The sequence below is a fragment of the Saccostrea echinata genome, unplaced genomic scaffold (genome assembly GCF_033153115.1).
Source record: "Saccostrea echinata isolate AGI-Se365-2 ecotype Australia unplaced genomic scaffold, CSIRO_AGI_Sech_v1 ptg000056l, whole genome shotgun sequence".
Classification (NCBI taxonomy): Eukaryota; Metazoa; Mollusca; class Bivalvia; order Ostreida; family Ostreidae; genus Saccostrea; species Saccostrea echinata.
Window position 1 is genome coordinate 6,300,820 of NW_026889805.1, and position 20,493 is coordinate 6,321,312.

Here is a 20,493-nt window from a genome sequence, read left to right on the forward strand (position 1 = left end):
CCCAATATACCCCCGGGTCAAAATTTTTTACTAGTACTAGAAGAATAGTTTATGAAAAAAGACATAAAAATAATTTTTGACCCGGGGAGTATATTCGGGGGCGGGGGGTCCTGTCCACAAGTACCTGTGCTTTAAACGAATTCGACAATTTGTTATATCGAATTTACAAATACTTTTCTATAAGCCCTTATTGTCGAATTAGATTAAACGACTTTAATTCGTCATAACAAATTTTATAATTTGTTTAAACGAATTTAATTCGTTATAGCAAATTTTAGAACAGTTTAAACGAATTTAATCTGTTATAGCAAATTTCTGAATTCGTTATAACGAATTCACCGAATTTGTTATAACAAATTTAATTCTTTAGTAGATCAGTACTTTCTAAATTGATACAAATATTTCTGGAAAATTATTTCACTTGCACCCGACTTCCACTGTGAGCACAATATTCAGGGACATAGAATCGGGGGGGGGGGGGAGGGGCAGGGTGCCTGTCACGTCCTAACACTTTTTTCTGAAGGTAAAACTTACTTTTAATTTAGTATAATGATTAATATTCATCGAAAAGCTGTCCCCCGGTAATGGATCCTAACACCCCCGCCTTAAAATTTGGTATTAGAAGAATTCTCCTCGTTTTGGGGGGGGGTTGGTCATTTTTTTCAGGTAGTATTTTTTTTCCTTATAATTCCCTCCTTTCAAAATCGATCCAAGGTGCCTGACATTTAATTATTTTTTCTACATCGTAACTAAAAAAGATTTTTAAAAAAAAATCAAAATTAATATACTGGCTATGTTTATCATACCCCGCCCCCCTCCCCTACCCCCATGTGTATGTTATATACCGTAAATGGCCAATTTTTAAACCTTAACAAAAGTATATAAACCAATTGCGCAGATTGACATACAGATGGAATTGATGGAGAAATCACACATTTTCGAGAAAATAGACTCCCTATATTTTATTAGTTGGGGTGGGTGGGGGTTGATCCACGCTTCATACCACTGAATAAAATCTAATGAGACTTTGTTACATATTTCTGGTTTCTAATAGCACAAGATAGAACACTGCCATTCTTTCTATAATATTGAGGGGTACCAATCTCTTATCCGCAACTCTTCCTATACCACTGAATAAAATTTAATGAGACTTTCACAGAATATTTATTACAAAGTGCCGTTGTGCACCTCCTGTTTTACTTTTTGATCGGACACTTATTTACTGTTTTCAAGAAGATATTTAAAAAAAAAAGATTTTCCACAATATATTCACAGATAAAACTTTGATTCATATCTTGGTCCCAACGATCCCCCCCCCCCCATCCCTCACCCGTGTGGGGGGGGGGGCACGATTTCACCAAACCTCAATCGGAACGCTTTCAAATTTCATGTTTTTCTAGCCCAGGGTTCCAAAGAATATTTTAGTAGATGATCCAGCCATCTCACTATCGTTGGTTTGCTTTCCATTGAAAGGGGGCGTGGCCCTTCATAAGAGGGAAATTTGCCATATCCCTTGCAGAGTTGTCGTTCGTTCCTCTCTCAGCATGATAGAGAATAATCGCAACATTCGGGATTTTCTGTCAGAGGTCGGAAATCCGCTTGTCGGAAAGGCCCAAGAAGAGAGAGTGGAAAACTTGAATTCTCTCAGTCGTGTCTTGAAATTGGTCAACTGATTTTTTGACTGAAAAGTACAAAATGTGACACGTTTACAATCGACAAGTGTCAAATAGACGCACTGATAGATGGATACTGGACACTTCGACATCTTCTCTGGCTCTAGACTGGCTTGCCTGTCGAGACAGGCAATACCAGACTACTCTGGCTCATGTGAGCTAAAAAGGAACTTTTTCGTAGAATGGTCGGAATTGCGATTCCCGAGGCACTTGTTATCAATGCCAAGTGAGCTAAAAGTAAACTATTTACAAGATCTTGGACTTCAGTATATCTCTTTGTGTGCTAAAATTTAGTTAAATATGGAGTATGATTTAAGAAAAGCAACGAAAGAGGTATTCAGTTACAAAGTTTACCTGAATGAGTACCAGGGTCGTTTAAACGCTTAACAAGACGACAGAATCCGTCCACAGCTGCTAGCAGGTAAACGAAGCTGGAGATTACAAGGCGCTGTGCTATTTTATCCATTTTTCTGGTAAAGTAACTTTGAAGCTGTTTTATTTAAATACTGACTAGAAGTATAAACTATTAGCATTTGTTTTTCACATCAGTAAGTGCAAAATAAAATGCCAGAAGGTTGAAAATCCACGTGAAAAATTTGTACTTTCGGTTTCAATATATGTAACATTGGAAGCTTGCATTTCCAGCATATTAATGAGGTTAACGTTCAATAAATACATACGACATTAAAGTGATTTTTAACTATATTGTAGATTGTTCTTGGTGTGTGTATGCCTTCATTATTCGGATTATTGCGGCGAACTTTCACGACCATGAGCCAAACAGGGAGTTATTCGGTGGCCTTCGTTACAATTGACAAAATGGAAGCAGCAAAAAAATTGGCAGCGTATGTCTAGAAATCACTCCCCACTTTCTTTATCTCTGATTTTGTAGATTAAGCATATATTTATTGAAATAAATATAGATATTTACATATACATATCGATGTTTTATTAACAGTGGTTTGGTCAAGGAGAAGCACGCAGCCTGTGTTAATATCATTCCAGGATTAATATCTGTGTAAGGATTCTTAAAATTTGTCTATAAAATATCAATCATACTATGTTTTTCTTATAGTTTGTTTGGTTGTGAAACATTGATGTAAGTAAATATGTTTATTCCAGTTATGAATGGGAGGGGAAAATCAATGAAGATCCAGAGTTGTTGCTGGTATGAGTTTTTCTCTTATGATTTATCTCAGAATGAATCATCTTATGTAATCATAAGAGTTTTTTTTAAAGTGGTCAATCTTTTTTTTCTAATTTGTATAATAACTATTTTTTGTTTTTTACTTTTCGTGCAGAAAATAAAAACAGCAACAAGTAAAGTGGATGATGTTATCAAGTATGTCAGGTAGGCTGAAATAGAAACCGACATTTATTTAAACAGGAGTTATTATGGCTGTATCAGGACTTTGTCATAAATTTCACATTGAGTATATATATAAACTGTATTATTCACATTTTGTGTATTCACTTGTTGTAATTGTGCAGGTGTGGATTCAGGTGTGGGTGCTCATGGCATGCCCTCTAAAACCAAAAAAAAAAAAAGAGTAGGATGTATCATTGTCATACATCGATGCAATAAAGGTAAAAATACTGTCAATTATGTCTAAAAATTAGACATACATGTACTAATTTAGACCGACTTGGGATGTCGGCAGCACCCAAAGGAAACCCCTTGCCATCTAATAGCACCCCTTTAGTATAAAATCCTGGATCCGCGCCTGCTGTGTGATGCAAAAAAATATAATTTAACACTTTCACTGTATTTATATGAAAGTTCCATGCCACTTATCTGTTCAGCCTCTTTTGATACTTGAGTGATATTATTCTCATATAAACTAGTTTAACATTGGGATATTGTTACGTCATTGTGTCATCATGCTCTGTATTTAATAAAAGATGTAAATCATTAAGAGATATGTACAGTGTAAGAAAGACAACTGGGGAATGTAGATACTTTGATAGTAAAACCTGTAAATAATTACAGAGAACTTCCTTTTAATATTTTGTAATTTTTCCCAAAATTATGATCCACTTACTACCATGTACCTGTGCAGCATCTCTGAGTTTAATAATGTTACAAGTATTTTAATGTCCTGGAATTAACTGCCAAATATTCATTGCTAGTTTGCATTTTTTTTTCAGGGAGAATCATCCCTATGACGTAGCTGAAGTCATTAGTGTTAAGGTAATGTACAATTCAGATGTTATTTATCTAAAGGGTCAAATCCTTCATTATCAGCAAGGAGCTCCAATGTAAATGAATTTTTCCAGATAAATCTTCCATTTTCACTCTCTGATTTTCAGATTGATAATGGGAATGAGCCATACTTGAAATGGATAGATGAAGTTGTTGGAAGTAAACCGTAGATCTAAAGTATAAACATCTGTACAAGGCAATCTTTCCTCCGTCTAATGCACATGCTTACTATTGTAAAGTTTTATTACCATTCTAAAAATTGAAAAAACATGAATCTTTAAAAGATTGTTTTTTAATTTTAACTTTTAAATTGCACTATTTCTCTTTTGCAAACTAAGTGGTTGTACTCTATTTTGGATTTATACCATTGTATAAATAGATTATAATTTTTTGTGCACATCTTATAAAGATTGTGCAGTGAGTCAAATAGTCTCTGTAACCCCTCCTAGGCTTGAAAAGTCAATAAATATATGAAAAGTTTCAATGAAGCTGTTGAAATTGTCATTTTATTGTAGTTATGTTTTATGAATTAAAACTGAAGAACATTCAATGCAAGTAACCTACTCACAATTAAAAATAAGTTTATGAAGCATTTGATAGAAAATTACTAACAATCAAACAGTGTTATTACAGATGTTTACACAGTACATTGCTATATCTATGACTCGATCACCAGAATACTTTTCATTCATGTACTGTAGTATTATTTTTTTGCACCTGGTTGAATTCAGTACTGCCTATAAAATTTATCTTACATATTATGTTTGCAAATTAACATTCAAATTACAAAGAACATAAAATTCATCTGTGTGATGTTAGCAGGCAGTCTGTTGCCAAAGTACAGTAACAGAATAATTTACAACCTATGCAATTAAACTGTCTACATGTACTACTATCCCATTTAAAAAATCCTAAAAATACAGTACATGTATTTCAAAAACTGCTAGATTTTCAACTTTACCTTGAATAAAATACATACTAGTACATATGTATATTGATGATCTATTTTAAAGTCAGTACTTGCGTAATTCAACCAGTGGTAAGTTGAAATGTTTATTTACATTTTTCGGAGGTGATAGACTATTTTCTAACCAGAGGAAGTATAAAGAGTTTTGTTGACTATTCAAATTGAAATATTTTCACGACGCTTTTGTCCCCTTGAGTGATCAGCAGACGGTCTTCTTTGTCGTCGTATGCTACTGCGCGTGGGTATGACACTTCTTCACGTGATATGATGGTTCTCAATCGGTCTCCCTCTGGAGACACCACTTGCACACTTTTAGCATGGTTCCTACAAACGTAGAGATTACCTTCACGGTCTAACGTGATACCTGCCACGTGACTAAGATCGATGGTGGAATAGGTGTAGCAATGTTCAGAGGTCTCCGTCAAACATGTTATACACCCTCGGCGCTCGTCCGACACGTAAATCACGGTACCAGCGTTATTTGACGTCACATAGATCGGCCGCGAAAATAATGGGCTCCCGTCGTCGTCAACGCCAATGGCAGCAAGCTCACGCCCGTCTGAAGAAATCACCTTTAATGCTGGAGGTTTTCCGTCATAGCAAAGTGCAAAGAACTTTCCGCGAACATGCTTGATTCCGAAACAAGCCTCTTCAGTTGTAAAATAGTCGGACATCTTGATGGAGTCCCCGATGGACAGCAGCTGTATGCCATGCTCCTCCGGAAGTGTCACGGCAATCTCGTTTTCGCCAACAACAGTCACGTCCCAGGGTTTTGTTGTGAAGAATATGCTGTTCAACAACCGGTACGTCTTACTGAAGAGCTTCAGTTTCCGGTTGGAGCGATCTACGAGCGCAAACCTGCCATCGCTGAGAAAGGCTGCTCCCGTGTACCAACACTCTTTAATGTCGTCCTCCATTTTGGCGTCAAACGATTTAACGAGTTCGGCGTTTCGTCCCTTGAGTGACAGAGTGGACTTGAATTGTTTTCCTTGTTCTATAGATTTTTCAATTGTTACAGTGTTGGGAAATGGCTGCAGCTTGGATGGCGAATGACGGGCATGCAATTCTCCATACTTCTTGACTTTATTCAGCAGTGTTTCAATATGATCGTCAATTTCGAAAACGTACTCACAATCTTGGATTTTCCCTCGCAATTTGCCCATCTCCTCTTCATACCAGAGGCATTCCCGTTTCACCTCTTCAATAGTTTTAATCAGTTTAGAATCTGAACCATGATTTTCGGTGACGTACAGCAAATCATGTGCGTTTGTCACCGCTGTTTGAATCTTCTTAGATTTGTGAATCTCTCTCTCCATTGTCTTGGTCTCCACGGCATGCATATCACTCAACTCTTTCTTAATGGCTTTCTCCAATTTGTCCAAAATATTGATGACATTAATGCGAATCTGGGCAAACTCCTCTATCAGTTTCGATTTCTGCTCGTCAAGACTCATCAGTTTGTTGGTTCTGGCAGCAATGATCTTCTCTATATGATCATTGTATTCGTCCAGGTTTTTCTTGAGGAATTCCGGTGTTTTATCAAGACGACTTTGTTTTACCGCGTCCATTACGGATACTACTCGGTCACAGCGCCTGTGTTCCTCAGCTACACAGTTTGGGCAGCACAGCTCTTTGTCCGTCATGCAGTACATATCGAGAGTCTTACCAAGGTGTTTCTGACAAAATTCCTGCTGCTCTTGAAGCAACGAAATGTGCTTCATAAACTCTTCCTTACTAAGAACAGTATGTTCCATTGAGACACGCATCCCATGATGCACTTTTGCACAGTTTTTGCAAAGTCCATCCCGACACTCCTTGCACCAAGAAACCACTTCGGACTTGTCTCCATTGCGCGTGCAGGGACCACACGTTTTCTCGCCTCTTTTCAGAAGTTCGACGTCGAGAAGATCCAAGAGGAATGTGTTTAGCGGAAATTTCGTCGTCCAGTTTTTGGCGGGCTGTGACGAGAACTTGGACACATCGATAGCCTTACTACACGTGGGACATATATACTCTGTCGGATTGGATGTTTGTCCTCCCTTTTTAACACTGGCTTTGGCGATGTAGTCATTAATGTTTTTGTAAAGACAGCTTTCGCAGTAGGAATGTAAACATGGTAAGGTTCTAGGTTGAGTAAACCATTGATTACATAGTCCACATGTTAGAAACCTCTCATTGATCTTTATATCCCCGCGTCCTGTCTTTGCCATCCTGAATGTTTGTCCTTAATATCCGTCAGATCGATTCTGCAGTGGTAATCTATTGACAATTTCTTTTCTCATTTCTTTTGCGTGTACACAGATCTGTTTTGTGGCATTGCTATAGGAAACGCTGTTTTATGTTTCTGATTGAATTAAATAAAATGACGCTTACTTCAATATCATCTCAATATGATTTCGCTTGAATGATCATTGAGCATTGAAAAAGATTTCATTTCATTGTTGAATTTTAAATACATTTAAATATCTTTAACTTCACTCCGCAGAGTAAGGTACCAGAGTTTCCGGTATTTATTACCAAACAAAGAGCTATCCCTGTTTGGTATATAATGCACTTCAGAAGAAAAGAAAATTTGGAAGTTTTTACGGAAAATGTATTTCGGTTATTGAAGTTGGAATTTCTTTAAAAAAAAATACCACAGCCCCTTTCGAAGCTGTTACCAATTGTTTTAGAACTTAAGCAATTGATAAGTAAAAAGAAATCATTTACAGATAGAAGTGCATGCTTACGTATGAAGCATCTTTTACTTTTCCAACCACATGTTGTATGTTATATTCTTCAGTTTTCTTTGAACACTGTGACACTATAGAGTGATGCTTGTAACATCGTTATTTATGTTATGATGTATACACTGTACAAAGTGGACAACTTGTAAGTACATGTACTTCATACCCCCTAAGGTATATAAAGTTTTCGTACAAGTACCATCTTCCCGATCAATTTTCCCTTGTGCCTAATTCACAAATTTAGGAAGCATGAAGAGTATATATATAAATATTCGGAAATGTTTGATAATGAATTTATATTTTTTTAATATTATGAGGAAAAGGGAGACCATAACTGTGAAAAAAGAGGTTCTACACATCTGATCTGACTTCAATAAAAATTGGTACATAAGTAGATTTTATGATGAAGAAAGTTATTTCTTTGGTTATTTTCTATTTTATTCTTTCGTTTCTCCAATTCGTCTGTTAGCACTGTTATTTCGTTGCAGTAGTTCAGCGTTTCAGAAACAACTGCATAGGTTTTTATGAACGAACCGGGGAAACTTTGAACACGAGTTGCCGTTTCATTCATTATTTGCAAAGGCATAAATGCAGTAATGGATTTAATCAATGGTAGTATCGCATATATTTCGTTAGCAGCTATATTATTTTCTGAGCAAAAAGACATTTTCAACAAATTTTATTCATTTTTTTTAAAAATGAAATTTATTCAAATTAGCTTTTCTGACCCCCCCCCCCCCCTTCCCCCCTTTCGAAAGTACACTGAAGCTGATGCAATAAAATCGTTTTTTTTTTTCTGACAGTATAACTGCAAAAGAAATTAATTGAGACTCATATAATTTTAATATTTTAAAGAAAATGAAAGAAAGACAACTTAACTTCGTGCAAACATTTAAATAAAAAATTGTGACATTAAAGCATGAAATTCGTCTTAGGACTTGTCAATAAGATTTCTTATACTTGCATAGTTTTGTGAAACAACAGTGACATATCTTATGATTATCATACATATCTTCAGATTATCTTTAAGATCTATCCTAGGACAAATCTTACGATAGTTTTGCGAAACCCGGTCCAAGAACCAGGAATGTATTTTCCTGGACCGGGCACAAAAATATCGTAAGATTTGTCCTAAGACAGATCTTCCGATCATTTTAAGATCTGACTCATGACAATCATAAGACATGTCACAGCCGTTTCACAAAACTATCTTCAGTATAAGAAATATTATATAAATCTTAGGACAAATTTTATGCTTCAATATTAAAAGGAAATTAAGAAAAATGTTTGCACGATTTTTAGTTGTCCTTCTTTAAAGTTTTAAGATTGAAGTAATAGTGCGTCTTAAATAATTTCTTCTGGAGGAATATGCTCGGAAATAACATTTAGTTGCATCAACTACAATGTAATTTGAAAGGGGGGGGGGGTTGAAAACCTAAATTTAAGTACATTTGATAACAAAGTCTATGTGAGAAAAGAAAGTACATGCATGTATATGTATTGAATAAAATATGCATAAATGTCTTTTTGCTCAAAATTAAATGGTCGTTGATAAAATGCATAATGTGATACCAATTTAAATTAAATCCACTACTACATTTGTGCCTATACAAATAATGAAAGTCAATTGTAACACCAAAGCGTGTTCAAAGTCTATGCGTTCATGGTGTCTTTTACTGATACTGAAATAACCGTGCTATCTGCCGAAGAAGAGAATTATCAATCAGAATTTAGCAGTTGCGAATGCTTTGAAAAATGAAACATGTACAGGCCCGTAGGAAGCAATTCCAGTTTGGGGGGGGGGGGCACAGCCATACATTTTCAGTTAAGGGGGCACTATCTACTACCAAAAATTTCTTGACAAGCAAAAAAAAAAAGTCATCAGACGTTTTTATTGAGGGGGCACAGGCATATATTATTAATATTCTCTATAGTAATCTATATATCGGCAAAATTATAGGGGAGGGGGCGTCCCGGTGCCCCCCCCCCCCCGGTTCCTACGGCCATGATGTACATGTAGCGTCAAATGTTACAGCAGTAATTACATGTATAACCGATTAGATCAGGTCGGTCAGGTGTGTTATTAAGTGTATTGAGTTTTCATATACATTCTGGCGGATGAAGGGGAGGGGGTACCTCAAGAGTTAAAACTATTTCATCTTATTCTGTAAAACTTAATTTCTGAAAAAAAGTCATGTAATAAAGTAAATTAAAATGCTTTACAAATGTAGGGTGGTTTCATGTAGAAGCCAAAGTTCGATTTTTCTCTTTCAGGGACAGTTCTTGTAAAAAAAAAAAAAAAAAAAAAAAAACAACAACAACAAAACCACCACCCCCCCCCCCCTCCAAAAAAAAAAAAAAAAAAAAAAAAACACAAAAAAAAAAAAAACAAAAAAAACAACAAAAACAAAAACAAAAAAAGCTCCAAATACTTTGATTTTTTGTATATGAATATATCAAATTGCATTAGCCATTTTACAACATTGCATAAACGTTTGAAAACTAGAATGAGAAATGCTTGGTCATAGAAGATATGATGTTCTAGCGAAAAATTAAACTTCGCTAATTGGTTTAAAATTAAAAAAAAAAATGTTGAATTAAGTTATAAATGATGTTTGGATCTTGCAGGAAACAATTTCTGTTGGGAGGAGGGGTGCACATAGACACAATTTCAGTTAGAAAGGGGGCATAACCACACAAAAATTCCCACTCTCTGCATTCATCTCTGTCGTTGTCTCGCATATATCACAGTGTTAAGCACAAGAAATAGTGCGTGTGTTCTAATTCAAATAATTCCCTGCGCTAATGTTTGTCTTTTAAAGTAGATATTTCCTAAATAGATATAGAACTATTAGTATAATTTTGAATAATCCTTGGAATGTCATGTTTTCTACTTTATGTCAAAAATTTTGACGCGAGCCCATTTGCAGAGGTGTCTGAGAGAGGAACGAACGGCAACTCTGCATAGGAGATTGAAAAATTCCTTGACAAGCAAAAAGAATAATGGTGCACAACCTTAAAGTAGCTATGTTTTCTATCGTAGAATATTTATTGGCAAAATCATTTATGGTGGAAAAGGGGGAGGGCAAGGTTCCAGCAGGCCTAATTTCATCCGAAAGATTGCTCTATACATGTAAATACCGTTTTCCTCTAAAAATTCTTTGGTTTTTAGCCAAATGAAATACTGTCGCCATTTTCACTTTAAACTTAAGACAGGTATCTAGTTTCGTAAGATTCAGATAGATATTAAGATTTTCAAAAGATATGAGTTTTCTGAAACAGTTGTGATGTAATCCTGCGATAAGTTTTGGTCTTAAGACAGATCTTAGTCATAAGATAGTTTTGTGAAACGGTTCCCTGGTAAGTAATTAATGTATAAAGGCACGTGTGTATTACAAAACCTTCACGATGCTAATGAGAGGTTTGAACAAAATAAAAGATTAACCGAAGGGTGAAAATCGTGGTTTAGTTTACATACAAACCTAGTCTTCCACTTTCTTAACATATTTAAATCGTTAAATTTTTAAATTACAAGAATGAACCACATTGCTACGAAACAAAACTAATATTAAGTTTAACGGATTCAAATGTGTTCTTAGGATAAAATGCTTAAATTCGTGTTTTTCATTACATTGAAAATTATTTTCACATTATTTCCAGGCATTGCGGGTAAGCATACAAATATAATGAAATAGGTAAAAGAAGTAGTGTATTTATTGAAGATTTTCTTAGTGCACAACCTTTCTTTAAATATCAATAAAATTTTGTAATAAATATTTCATCTATGTAATATTTCACCAATTAATACAATTTTGTCTTTAAATTAAATTACAATTTATATTGGCATTCTTTTACAATTACTATGATTAAAAGATGGCGCCTGTACATTTCCGGATGCTCTGCGAGGTACATGGATAAGCAGTAACTTTGGAGACGCTGAATTTACTGACACCATCATGTACTTATCACAGTACGACATTACATCGGACTCCACCACGTCAGGCACAGCTTCGAATTTTACCTGTGACTTTACTTCAGGAAGTTACTATGTCTTAAGGTAAGTAAGTATAAATACTATTGTCAAAAATTAAATAGTAATATTCATTTTATGCACAATATTTTTTTTAAGTCAATCTGCCATAGCATTCGAAAAGGGATAAATACAATTATAGTTTTTAAGGTATTTCATAGTTATTAAAAAAACTGAAATCACAAAATTTTGCTAAAATCAATAATTTCAAAACGTACGACTTTCCAACACTTTATACAACTATCACCGGGGGAATAAGTGTATAACTTTCCGGCAACAACGAAACATAAAAATGCTAATGATGGAATAGCACTTTATTATAAACTTAGGTCGGTAGGGTGAATTCTGGAAATCCAAAAATTGCACCCGAATAATCCGAAGCCTAGGACTTGACTGATTAACAATGTTGCATGTAACATATAAATAATAAAATATAACAATGACATTTAGCACAGTTCTGAGCATGAGTGATAGATGACTTAGATAGAATAACTCATGACATGTTGAGTAAATTGACACATTTTGAATTACATACATGTAGTTAATAGCATAATTAAAGTCTTCATGGTGTTTAAAGTAATTAGAGTTAATTAAAAGTATATTTTCAAAGTCAGCTAAAACATGTCACTAAAATTGTTTTTATCAAAAATTACACTGTGATACAACCATTTCCTACGATGAATTAAAGTCCAGGCTTTTTGACATCACAAACAGCTGCTTTTTCAATAAAAATGGAACTCGTAAATTTACTAACCTTGTCATTGATCATTTGCAAAGATACTTTGAAGTAGAATTTAAAATATGATTGAGTTTCTGATTGAGAGTATCGTTTTTAAAGATCAGGTCTTCCAACTATCTGTCGAAGTTCCCATGGGTTCCAATTACGCCCCGTTATTAACAGACCTATTTCTGTATTCAAATGGAGCAGAATTTATTCAAAAACTTGTACATGAGAAGTGTAGAAGTAGAAGACAGTTGCTTTGACCTTCAACTCGACATTTAGATATATCGACAATGTTTTATCAATTAACAATAGTGACTTCCTATGTCGACTCGATATATCCCTGTGAACTTGAAATAAAAGATACTACAGTCTGACACATCCGTTTCATATTTGGATATTTTACTAGAACAAAAATTTATGAAAAACGTGATTACTTCAACTTATCTGTCGTCAACATCCCTCAGTAATGTAGCAATATACATATACCCTTATCACCTGCATATGGGGTTATTATCTCTCAGTTGATTCGATACGCAAGAGTATGCTTCACGTATGAACACTTTCTAAAACGAGACAATTGACAAACAAGTTGATGAAACAAGGATATAAACAGTCTCGTTTAAAGTCATCATTTTGAAAGTTCCATGGTCGATACAATGACCTTGTCAGTAAATATAATCATTAAGTCGAATGCTCAATAACTTTTTGATACTAATTGTTAGGCCATTATTTAAACACTGAGTTGTCTACGGATTTTTTCCGTTTGCTTGATCATGACAATGAGCACGTGTGACTGGTCGACAAGGGATGCATACTCCTCCATGGCACCTGATCCAACCTCTGATGTTTTAGAGGTCTGTGTTTGCTCTTCTCCCGATTGTATTGTTTCAATCAACTTTTGAGCTTGATTACTGTTCGTTATCTCCATATTTCATGTACTTACCTGCTAAAAAACTTTTTGAGAAGCAACTACAAATGCTATCTGTACATGTATATCAGAATATGTCATTATAAACAAAATACAGTGTAAGGTCCATATAAGTCAAAATAAGTCCCAAAACAAGTCATAGGAACAAATAAGTCGGAAAAACAAATAAAAAGTGAGGAAAAGGTCCGAAAAAGAGACGTATTGGTTTTGAAATTTTCAAATTTAAGTTAAAGACATTAACTTGGTTTATTCGAACGGCAATAATTATACAAAGATAAAAACTGCAAAAATATATAATATGATAACCTATAAAATCTGATACTTGTTAATAATTTAAGGACAGCCAACAACTACACGAGTCCTTCAGCTGGCATTTACTACTGGTATCTCTGTTTGGAGCTGACATCCATAACAGCATATTCTTACTACTATTATAATTCCAGAGGTTGGTCAATTTACTTTTTGTATTTTTTTGGTCTATATAAGTCTTATTACAGACGTGGATTTAAAGAGAAAATGCAGATATTTTTTTTATTTTTTGACTACCATTAAATTTAAAAATGAATTTAAAGGCTCTATAGTTGTTTTATTTCCCAGGCTATTTTGAAAGCAAATATATGCCTTGTTTGCATGTCGTGAAGGTTTATTTTGAAAGCCTGTAATTATCTCTCGTTTGACTGTCTATGGGAATTGGCAAGGTTTTTAGTTTTCCGAATCTTAGGAAAAATCAGAATCGAAGGTGTAAACAAAGAACATACATGGAATTCTCGTAAACTTCTCTTAATTCTGACATTGTTACTTACAATTACTGCTTTCTTATTTAAAAAGATTAACTCCCTTTAGAATTTTCCTGCTTTTCTGATCATGTTTTAACCTATTGTCATTATGGAGCGCCCAAATAGCATATTCTTAATTTTATAATTGAAAAATATCTTAAATAATTTAATTATAAATTGCTTAAACATGGAGCTTCCGTTATAATGGAACTGAAAATTATTTCTACATATGTTTATTGCTTTCAAGGAATTTTTTAGTATCATTTAAAGCTACAATATCTTCACTTAAAAAAGTCCATATTTTACACTTCATAATAATATTAAGATTTTCCACATTGTAGCTAACAATGCCGGGGCGGGTTTGTACACAGAGTATACAGATGTCTGTACAATAGGACAGGCTACCGAGCTTTTCCATGTTTTACTCAAGGAAGGTATATTATTTCAACAATAAAATGCTTTTTTCTTAGTATGGGAAATTTACATTACAGATCCTGAAGAAAAAAAAATACAACACCCGCTTAGGCGGGGTGTATAATTTTTTTTTCTGCAATTGCTGTAACATTTAATTCCCATACTAATAAACAAAAATGGCATTTTATTGTTTATATTTACGTCTGTATAAATATCATATATAGAAAAATATTGTATTATTAATATGTACGTCATTGTAAGTTTCATTGATAGAAAAGTATAGACAGCGGAACGGGTAGAAAAGACTTTAATGCATTTCTAAAACATACAGAAATAATTTCTGCCGCCCATCGAAAAGTACACTGCATAAGGTTTTAACCAGATTTTACTGATTGAAAAAAGAAGTTGGTTTCATAAATTTTTTTTATCAATTTTGAATCTTAATGCATTTTAATTAAAATCACACCTTCCATCATCGACCTTCAGAAAAAAAAGAGCTTGTGGAAGGTTTGATTTTAATGAAACTGATGTTAATGATACCATTATAAAGAATTTGAAAGAAAAGATTATACAATTATATTGATTTAGCACAATTGAACATAGCTACATAATTGTTTGTATTCCGTAGGTTCTGAGTCGGAGGCGCTATCGTACTGTGCCAAACCTTTCCTAGGGGTGTTTACTTACATTCATACCTCCTCGTCAGCTGACTGTGGTCTGAACTGGGGCGAGTCCCTACTAGACGTCTGTAACAACAACAGAACTAACATGGTCTTTGATTACAATCAATGCAACGCCCGAGTGGCTTTCTCTGGTATACTTGCAGTTTATTGCATTGTACACGTACAGTTTAGATATGTGTAATCACAGTTTTAATGACTAGTTTTATGGAATTTCAGCATTTTTCAAACTTTTATTTTCGGCCAGACTGTGAATCAAAATTCCAAGTTTGCCTGTTTGCCAGCCTTTCTCAACAATTTTGTTCAGCTTTGTTGAAAGTGATATATTCTAGTGCAAACATTCAAACATCCTGATTTTATAGTTTCTTTGTTTTAAAGTTATCGACTGGAATTAAATTTGACATTTATTATTGATGTGACCTTGTTCAAATTACCTGGTACATTATCCAAGAAATATGACACAATCTCTAATTATAGATTTAAATCTGACCAAATAGCCATGTTATTATTGCTGAGGCAAAGTAGAAATTGCAGACATACACAGAATATGTCCTCTATCCTGCTTTAAAAAATGTTTCTGTGAGTAGTAATTAATACATCTAATAATGATAATATATTGTAAGTATAACTACCAAAATCTGAAAATGCTCGATCCTAAATGTTCCACTAGTTAATTGACTCGGATACGAGCCACGCTGTACATACGGTTAACTACTAATTATAACTCGAGTTTTCATACTGGTTGAATTGAACATATTTTATTGACAAAGTCAAAAGGATCGGACACAAGTTCAGAAACTATGACAATAGCTTATTCATTAAGGAATTCCTTGCTTTTACATAATATTTACAAGCAAAAAACAAATGATATGCATCTTCTAGTAGTCCACAAGAACAATTAGGACCGGTTATTAGGTTACAGCGATATAAGTCAGAGTTTAAAATACAATTATGTCTTAATCTTGTATGAATTATGTTCAAAAACCTTTTTCCATATGAAAAATATTTCTGAGGCTTTACAATACTGTTGTGCAGATAATTTTTAAAAATTTTGATAGAAGTTGCCTCCCTTGTTTTAAGACTAAGGGAATTCCACTTTCTAACAGTTCAGGAATAAATGATTTATTATATAGTTCTAATCTGTATTTTGGCAAAGAATAATTTAAGAAATTCCTGGTAGTGTATCCTGAAATATTGCCTCTTGTATCAGGTGATAAATTTTGTAAATAATTAGGTACTAAATTATTGTGCATTTTATACATTGTTATTAGTTTTGCTCTGTTTCTTCTGTATTCCAATGGTTCCCAACCTGTTTCCAAATAAAATGAATTTCTTGAAGCAATAATTGTAAGCCCAGTAACTATTCTTGCAGCAAATAATTGTACTTTTTCAAGATTCTCAATGTCTGTTTTTGTGCATCCAGACCAAACTTCAACAGCATATTCAAGTTGTGGTCTAATAAAAGATATATACATCTGGGATAGAATATCTCTTGACACAGTAAATTTTAGTTTTTTAAGAAGCCCCAGTTTTTTGTATGCTTTCTTTATAATGATATCAATATGATCAGACCATCTTAAGTTGGACGACAGAAGTATCCCAAGATGTTTGTGTTCTGTAACATATTCCAATTGGCAATTGTCAAAAAATAATTTAGGAAACTGCTGCACATTTTTTGAATTAAAAAATACAGCTTTGGTTTTCTGTGGGTTAAATTTCAATAACCATTTCTTTGACCATTTATCTAGTATTTTAAGATCATGATTAAGATTTTGTTCAATATGATTGATATTATCTGAACATTGTTGTAAGGAATTATCATCAGCATATAATCTACAAACAGATATATTTTCAGCCACATCATTTACATACAATAAAAATAACAAGGGACCAAGTACTGAGCCCTGAGGAACTCCAGCTTTTACACGTCCTACAGAGGAAAAGTGATTTCTATACTGGTTGCGATACATATAACTGAAATCACATCTTATCAATTTGTTAAACTGACCAAAACTGTAAATCTTTGTAAAGTACTATTTAAGATTCCTTTTTAAAGGCGATTTCATCTGTTTACACTAGAAAGTGACCACTGACAAATGTACTGCGTTTTTTTTCATTTTAATTGCAATCGTCCTTTTGAGGAAGGATCTGAACAATAAAATACACAGTAATGATACTAAAGCGTGATATATATTTACTGTACAGCGGGAGGACGCGTGGGTTGTGTCGCTACTCTCAACGACGGCACCACTTACTACCAGAGTGTCATCAACTTTGATACCACTCTCAGCGTGTCTCCTAGAGCCTACAGATTTACTTGTTTTGTATGTGGTTAAATATTACTTAAGAACTTTTTTTCAGATGCTTCTGGAATTTTTTTCAATCATTATTCCTCTATAATTGTCAATTTTGAACAAGATATTTTAAATTTTAGGTGATTGAATTTGACGGAGAAAATGTCACCGCTTCAGAGAAGGGAGAGAACTGCGATGCAGGCCAAACAGCCACCACTAAACCGAGTGCCCCTGGGAGTCTTCTTTTTCTTGTAGCTAATAGTAAGGATAGTTCATTTCTTCTCATGGCGTGTATACTATCCAAGTTACAATATATTTTCACAAGGCCACAGATTTTAAGCCGTTCCAAGATACACTCAGTGGCTGCATCTGAGAAAATTCTCTCGATCTCATCAATATTTTTATATATGACCTGACTCGAAATGATTTACATGTAAACAAAGAAAATTCCTGTTTCTTTCATGAAATATGACACAATAAATAATTTTTTTTTAATTTTCAAATGATGTATAGTTTTTATATCCATAAAGAGCAGTACAACTGATATTTCAGATTTTTGTTGCATAGTTTCCGTATTGATGTTATCCTGGACTTATTATTGACATACTTGCTTTTTTCCAAACTATAATTTTGCTTAAGTTTCTTATGAAAGAATCCTTTTTTTGTTTACAGCAACCTGTTGTAAGTATAAATTTTATTTCTTACTAAGTATAATGGACTTAAAAGCTTAATACTTTATTAACTATATATCTTTTATGCATGTGTATACTGTAACTTTTGCTTTTAAAATCATAGACATTGAGACAGCGAGTTCACCAGAAGAATCGGACAACACGGCAGTCATTGTAGCGGGGGTGGTGGTGACCCTATTGGTTATAGCAATCATCATAGGGGCGATACTGGGCTATAGATACTTCAAGAAGAAACAAGAGGAAAAACTTTTCACTAGTAAGAATCATATTTATATATAAAGATTTTGTTCCTAACTTTGCATATATTTCAACAGATACAAGATTATTGACACCATTAGTGTCTTTTTCTTCCTAAGTTGGGGGTGATTCTGATAATTACTACTTACTAATTATTTTAAAACTTAAGGATTTCACGGTAACAAGAAAAATCAATTAATTAAAATATAGTTGCTGACATCGACAAATATAGCTATACAATAGGAGATCATAAGCATAAAAGATTTTACAGTAATAATATTCAGAGTCAAAGACAACTTTTAGATGGTCATTCAATGATATTCATAAAATGCTTGTTTACCTCGGACTTGTTTACCTTAGGCTTGTTTAAATGGTTGATACTAGTATCTCAATGTCGAAATAAATGAATCGTTTTCTTAAGAATTTTATTTTATTAAACATACATCAATAGTATCTATAATATAATCACGTCACAAATATGTAAAGTTAAAAACATATGACACAGAGTCTGACACATCTGTTTCATATTTGAATATTTTACTAGAAAAGACTTTTAATGATAACCTAACAACAAATTAAAGCAGTATAATAAACGTGATTACTTCAATTTTTCAATCGTCAACTTCCCTTACTTATGTATCAGTATACCCTTATCACCTGCATATGGGGTTTTTGTCTCCAGTTGATTCGATACGCGATAGCATGCTCTACAAATGAATAACTTCTAAAACAAGGCAAACTATTGACAAATACGTTGATGAAAAAAGGATATCAACAGTCTCGTTTGCAATCATCATTTTGCAAGTTTTATGGTCGATACAATATGACCTTGTCAGCAAATACAACCTATAATTAATTTAAATGCTGACTGACATTACTAATTGTTAAGCCATTATTTACACACTGAATTGTCTACGGATTTTTCCTCTTTCCCCGACCATGACGAGGAGCACACGGCGGATGTGACAGGTCGGTAGGGGATGCTCACTCTTCCATGGCACCTGATCCCACCTCTGATGTTTTTGGAGGTCCGTGTTTGCTCTGCTCCTGATTTGTATTGTCTAAATAGACTTTGAGCTTGAATATTGTTCGTTATCTCCATATTTCACGTTGAAGAAGCAGTCTTAACTCGTGTATGTTTATTATGAACGCTTGCTGAGTCAGAAATAAAATTTTATGATTTATTGTCATTTTAGAGAGAAAAATTAATCCTGTGATTACCGTTGGAACGGTCGACAGTCTGAAGAAAATGCCGGAACCTTTGGTTAATACGAACAGTAACACCAGCAAATCCAAAGATAACAGTCTCAGCAACAACAACAACAGGTCCACTGATAACAGTCTGGATAACAACAACAGTAACAAATCTAGTGATAATGTATCCAGTAACACAGACAACAAGACAAAGAATGACAACAAAACTGTTCCAACAGCGGAAATACTGGTGACAACTGATGGTGAATTGCAAGATGTGGATGCTGATAAGGAAAACATTCAACAAGAGATGCCAGAAATTAATAAAGCAGAGCACAAAGAAGAGAAGAATATACATGTACCGAATGGAACAGTTACCGTGTTTGACCTAACCGGAAATGAGGCAGATGTTGCGAAGTCAAATCAACCTAGTGGAGTGATTAATAAAGGCGATATGAAAAATGAAGCTATCAAAGAAGTGGATGAAAAAGTTAAATCCGAAAGTGTTAAGCCTGAGAAGAAGGTTACGTTTCCGGATCAACCGCCAGAGGGATTAGGGAAACGAGAAAAAACAATCCTTCCTTCCAGTGAGGCCAAACTAGCTCCAAGTGAGGAGGTGTCAAATTTTGGGAAGGACAAAACTGGTATGAACTCAAGGATGTCCAGCAGAGGTGGAGTTAAACCAACAGAGAGCAATGGGTCTCTTGAAGTTCTGTTTGGCAAGAATGGTGTCCTGAAAGCAGAACCTCAGGACCCATCCAACACACTGGGTCCTCGTGACCACACTTTAACTGATATAATTATATAGCATTCCAATTATGGATAAGATTTTCGTTTATTTTTTACTGCATGAAATGAACACTCATTCTATTGACACTTTTGGAAAAAACTTTACATTATTTTTTTGATACATGCTACGTACATTAAAAATTCGTTCTTAATACAAATTAAATGT

At 34.1% G+C, this 20,493-nt stretch overlaps 3 protein-coding genes across 4 annotated transcripts; 2 read left to right on the forward strand and 1 right to left on the reverse strand.

Moving 5' to 3' along the window:
- Positions 1-1,933: 1,933 nt before the first annotated feature.
- On the forward strand, positions 1,934-4,360 carry LOC133173642 (protein CutA homolog). 2 transcript variants are annotated; one of them, XM_061308627.1, is made up of 7 exons: positions 1,934-2,146; positions 2,385-2,518; positions 2,632-2,691; positions 2,796-2,841; positions 2,975-3,024; positions 3,822-3,864; positions 3,984-4,360. In XM_061308627.1, exons 2-7 carry the CDS (start codon positions 2,403-2,405, stop codon positions 4,044-4,046), a joined length of 378 nt encoding a protein of 125 aa, XP_061164611.1. In that variant the 5' UTR covers positions 1,934-2,146; positions 2,385-2,402; the 3' UTR covers positions 4,047-4,360. The 2 variants fall into 2 exon arrangements, with proteins under 2 accessions (XP_061164611.1, XP_061164612.1); XM_061308628.1 differs by lacking the exon at positions 1,934-2,146 and having other exon boundaries at positions 2,370-2,518.
- Positions 4,361-7,197, reverse strand: LOC133173635 (tripartite motif-containing protein 2-like). Its single transcript, XM_061308617.1, has one exon. The coding sequence runs from the start codon at positions 7,051-7,053 to the stop codon at positions 4,996-4,998; it is 2,058 nt and encodes a 685-aa protein (XP_061164601.1). The 5' UTR covers positions 7,054-7,197; the 3' UTR covers positions 4,361-4,995.
- A 3,780-nt stretch (positions 7,198-10,977) lies between these two features.
- LOC133173557 (uncharacterized) lies at positions 10,978-20,447 on the forward strand. The gene is made up of 10 exons (XM_061308540.1): positions 10,978-10,990; positions 11,230-11,238; positions 11,443-11,626; positions 13,590-13,696; positions 14,369-14,461; positions 15,070-15,255; positions 17,327-17,445; positions 17,556-17,685; positions 18,211-18,363; positions 19,541-20,447. The coding sequence occupies exons 1-10, from the start codon at positions 10,978-10,980 to the stop codon at positions 20,344-20,346; spliced, it is 1,800 nt and encodes a 599-aa protein (XP_061164524.1). The 3' UTR covers positions 20,347-20,447.
- The last annotated feature ends 46 nt before the right edge of the window (positions 20,448-20,493 follow it).

Bases quoted from the DNA above. Each gene is read 5' to 3' on its own strand.
- LOC133173635 (XM_061308617.1), bottom strand. From the start codon at position 7,053: ATGGCAAAGACAGGACGCGGGGATATAAAGATCAATGAGAGGTTTCTA.
- LOC133173557 (XM_061308540.1), top strand. The intron at 11,627-13,589 runs GTAAGTAAGTAT...TAATAATTTAAG, and splicing joins GGAAGTTACTATGTCTTAAG to GACAGCCAACAACTACACGA. The intron at 13,697-14,368 runs GTTGGTCAATTT...TCCACATTGTAG, and splicing joins CTACTATTATAATTCCAGAG to CTAACAATGCCGGGGCGGGT.
- LOC133173642 (XM_061308627.1), top strand. From the start codon at position 2,403: ATGCCTTCATTATTCGGATTATTGCGGCGAACTTTCACGACCATGAGC. The intron at 2,842-2,974 runs GTATGAGTTTTT...CTTTTCGTGCAG, and splicing joins AAGATCCAGAGTTGTTGCTG to AAAATAAAAACAGCAACAAG. The intron at 3,025-3,821 runs GTAGGCTGAAAT...TTTTTTTTTCAG, and splicing joins GATGTTATCAAGTATGTCAG to GGAGAATCATCCCTATGACG.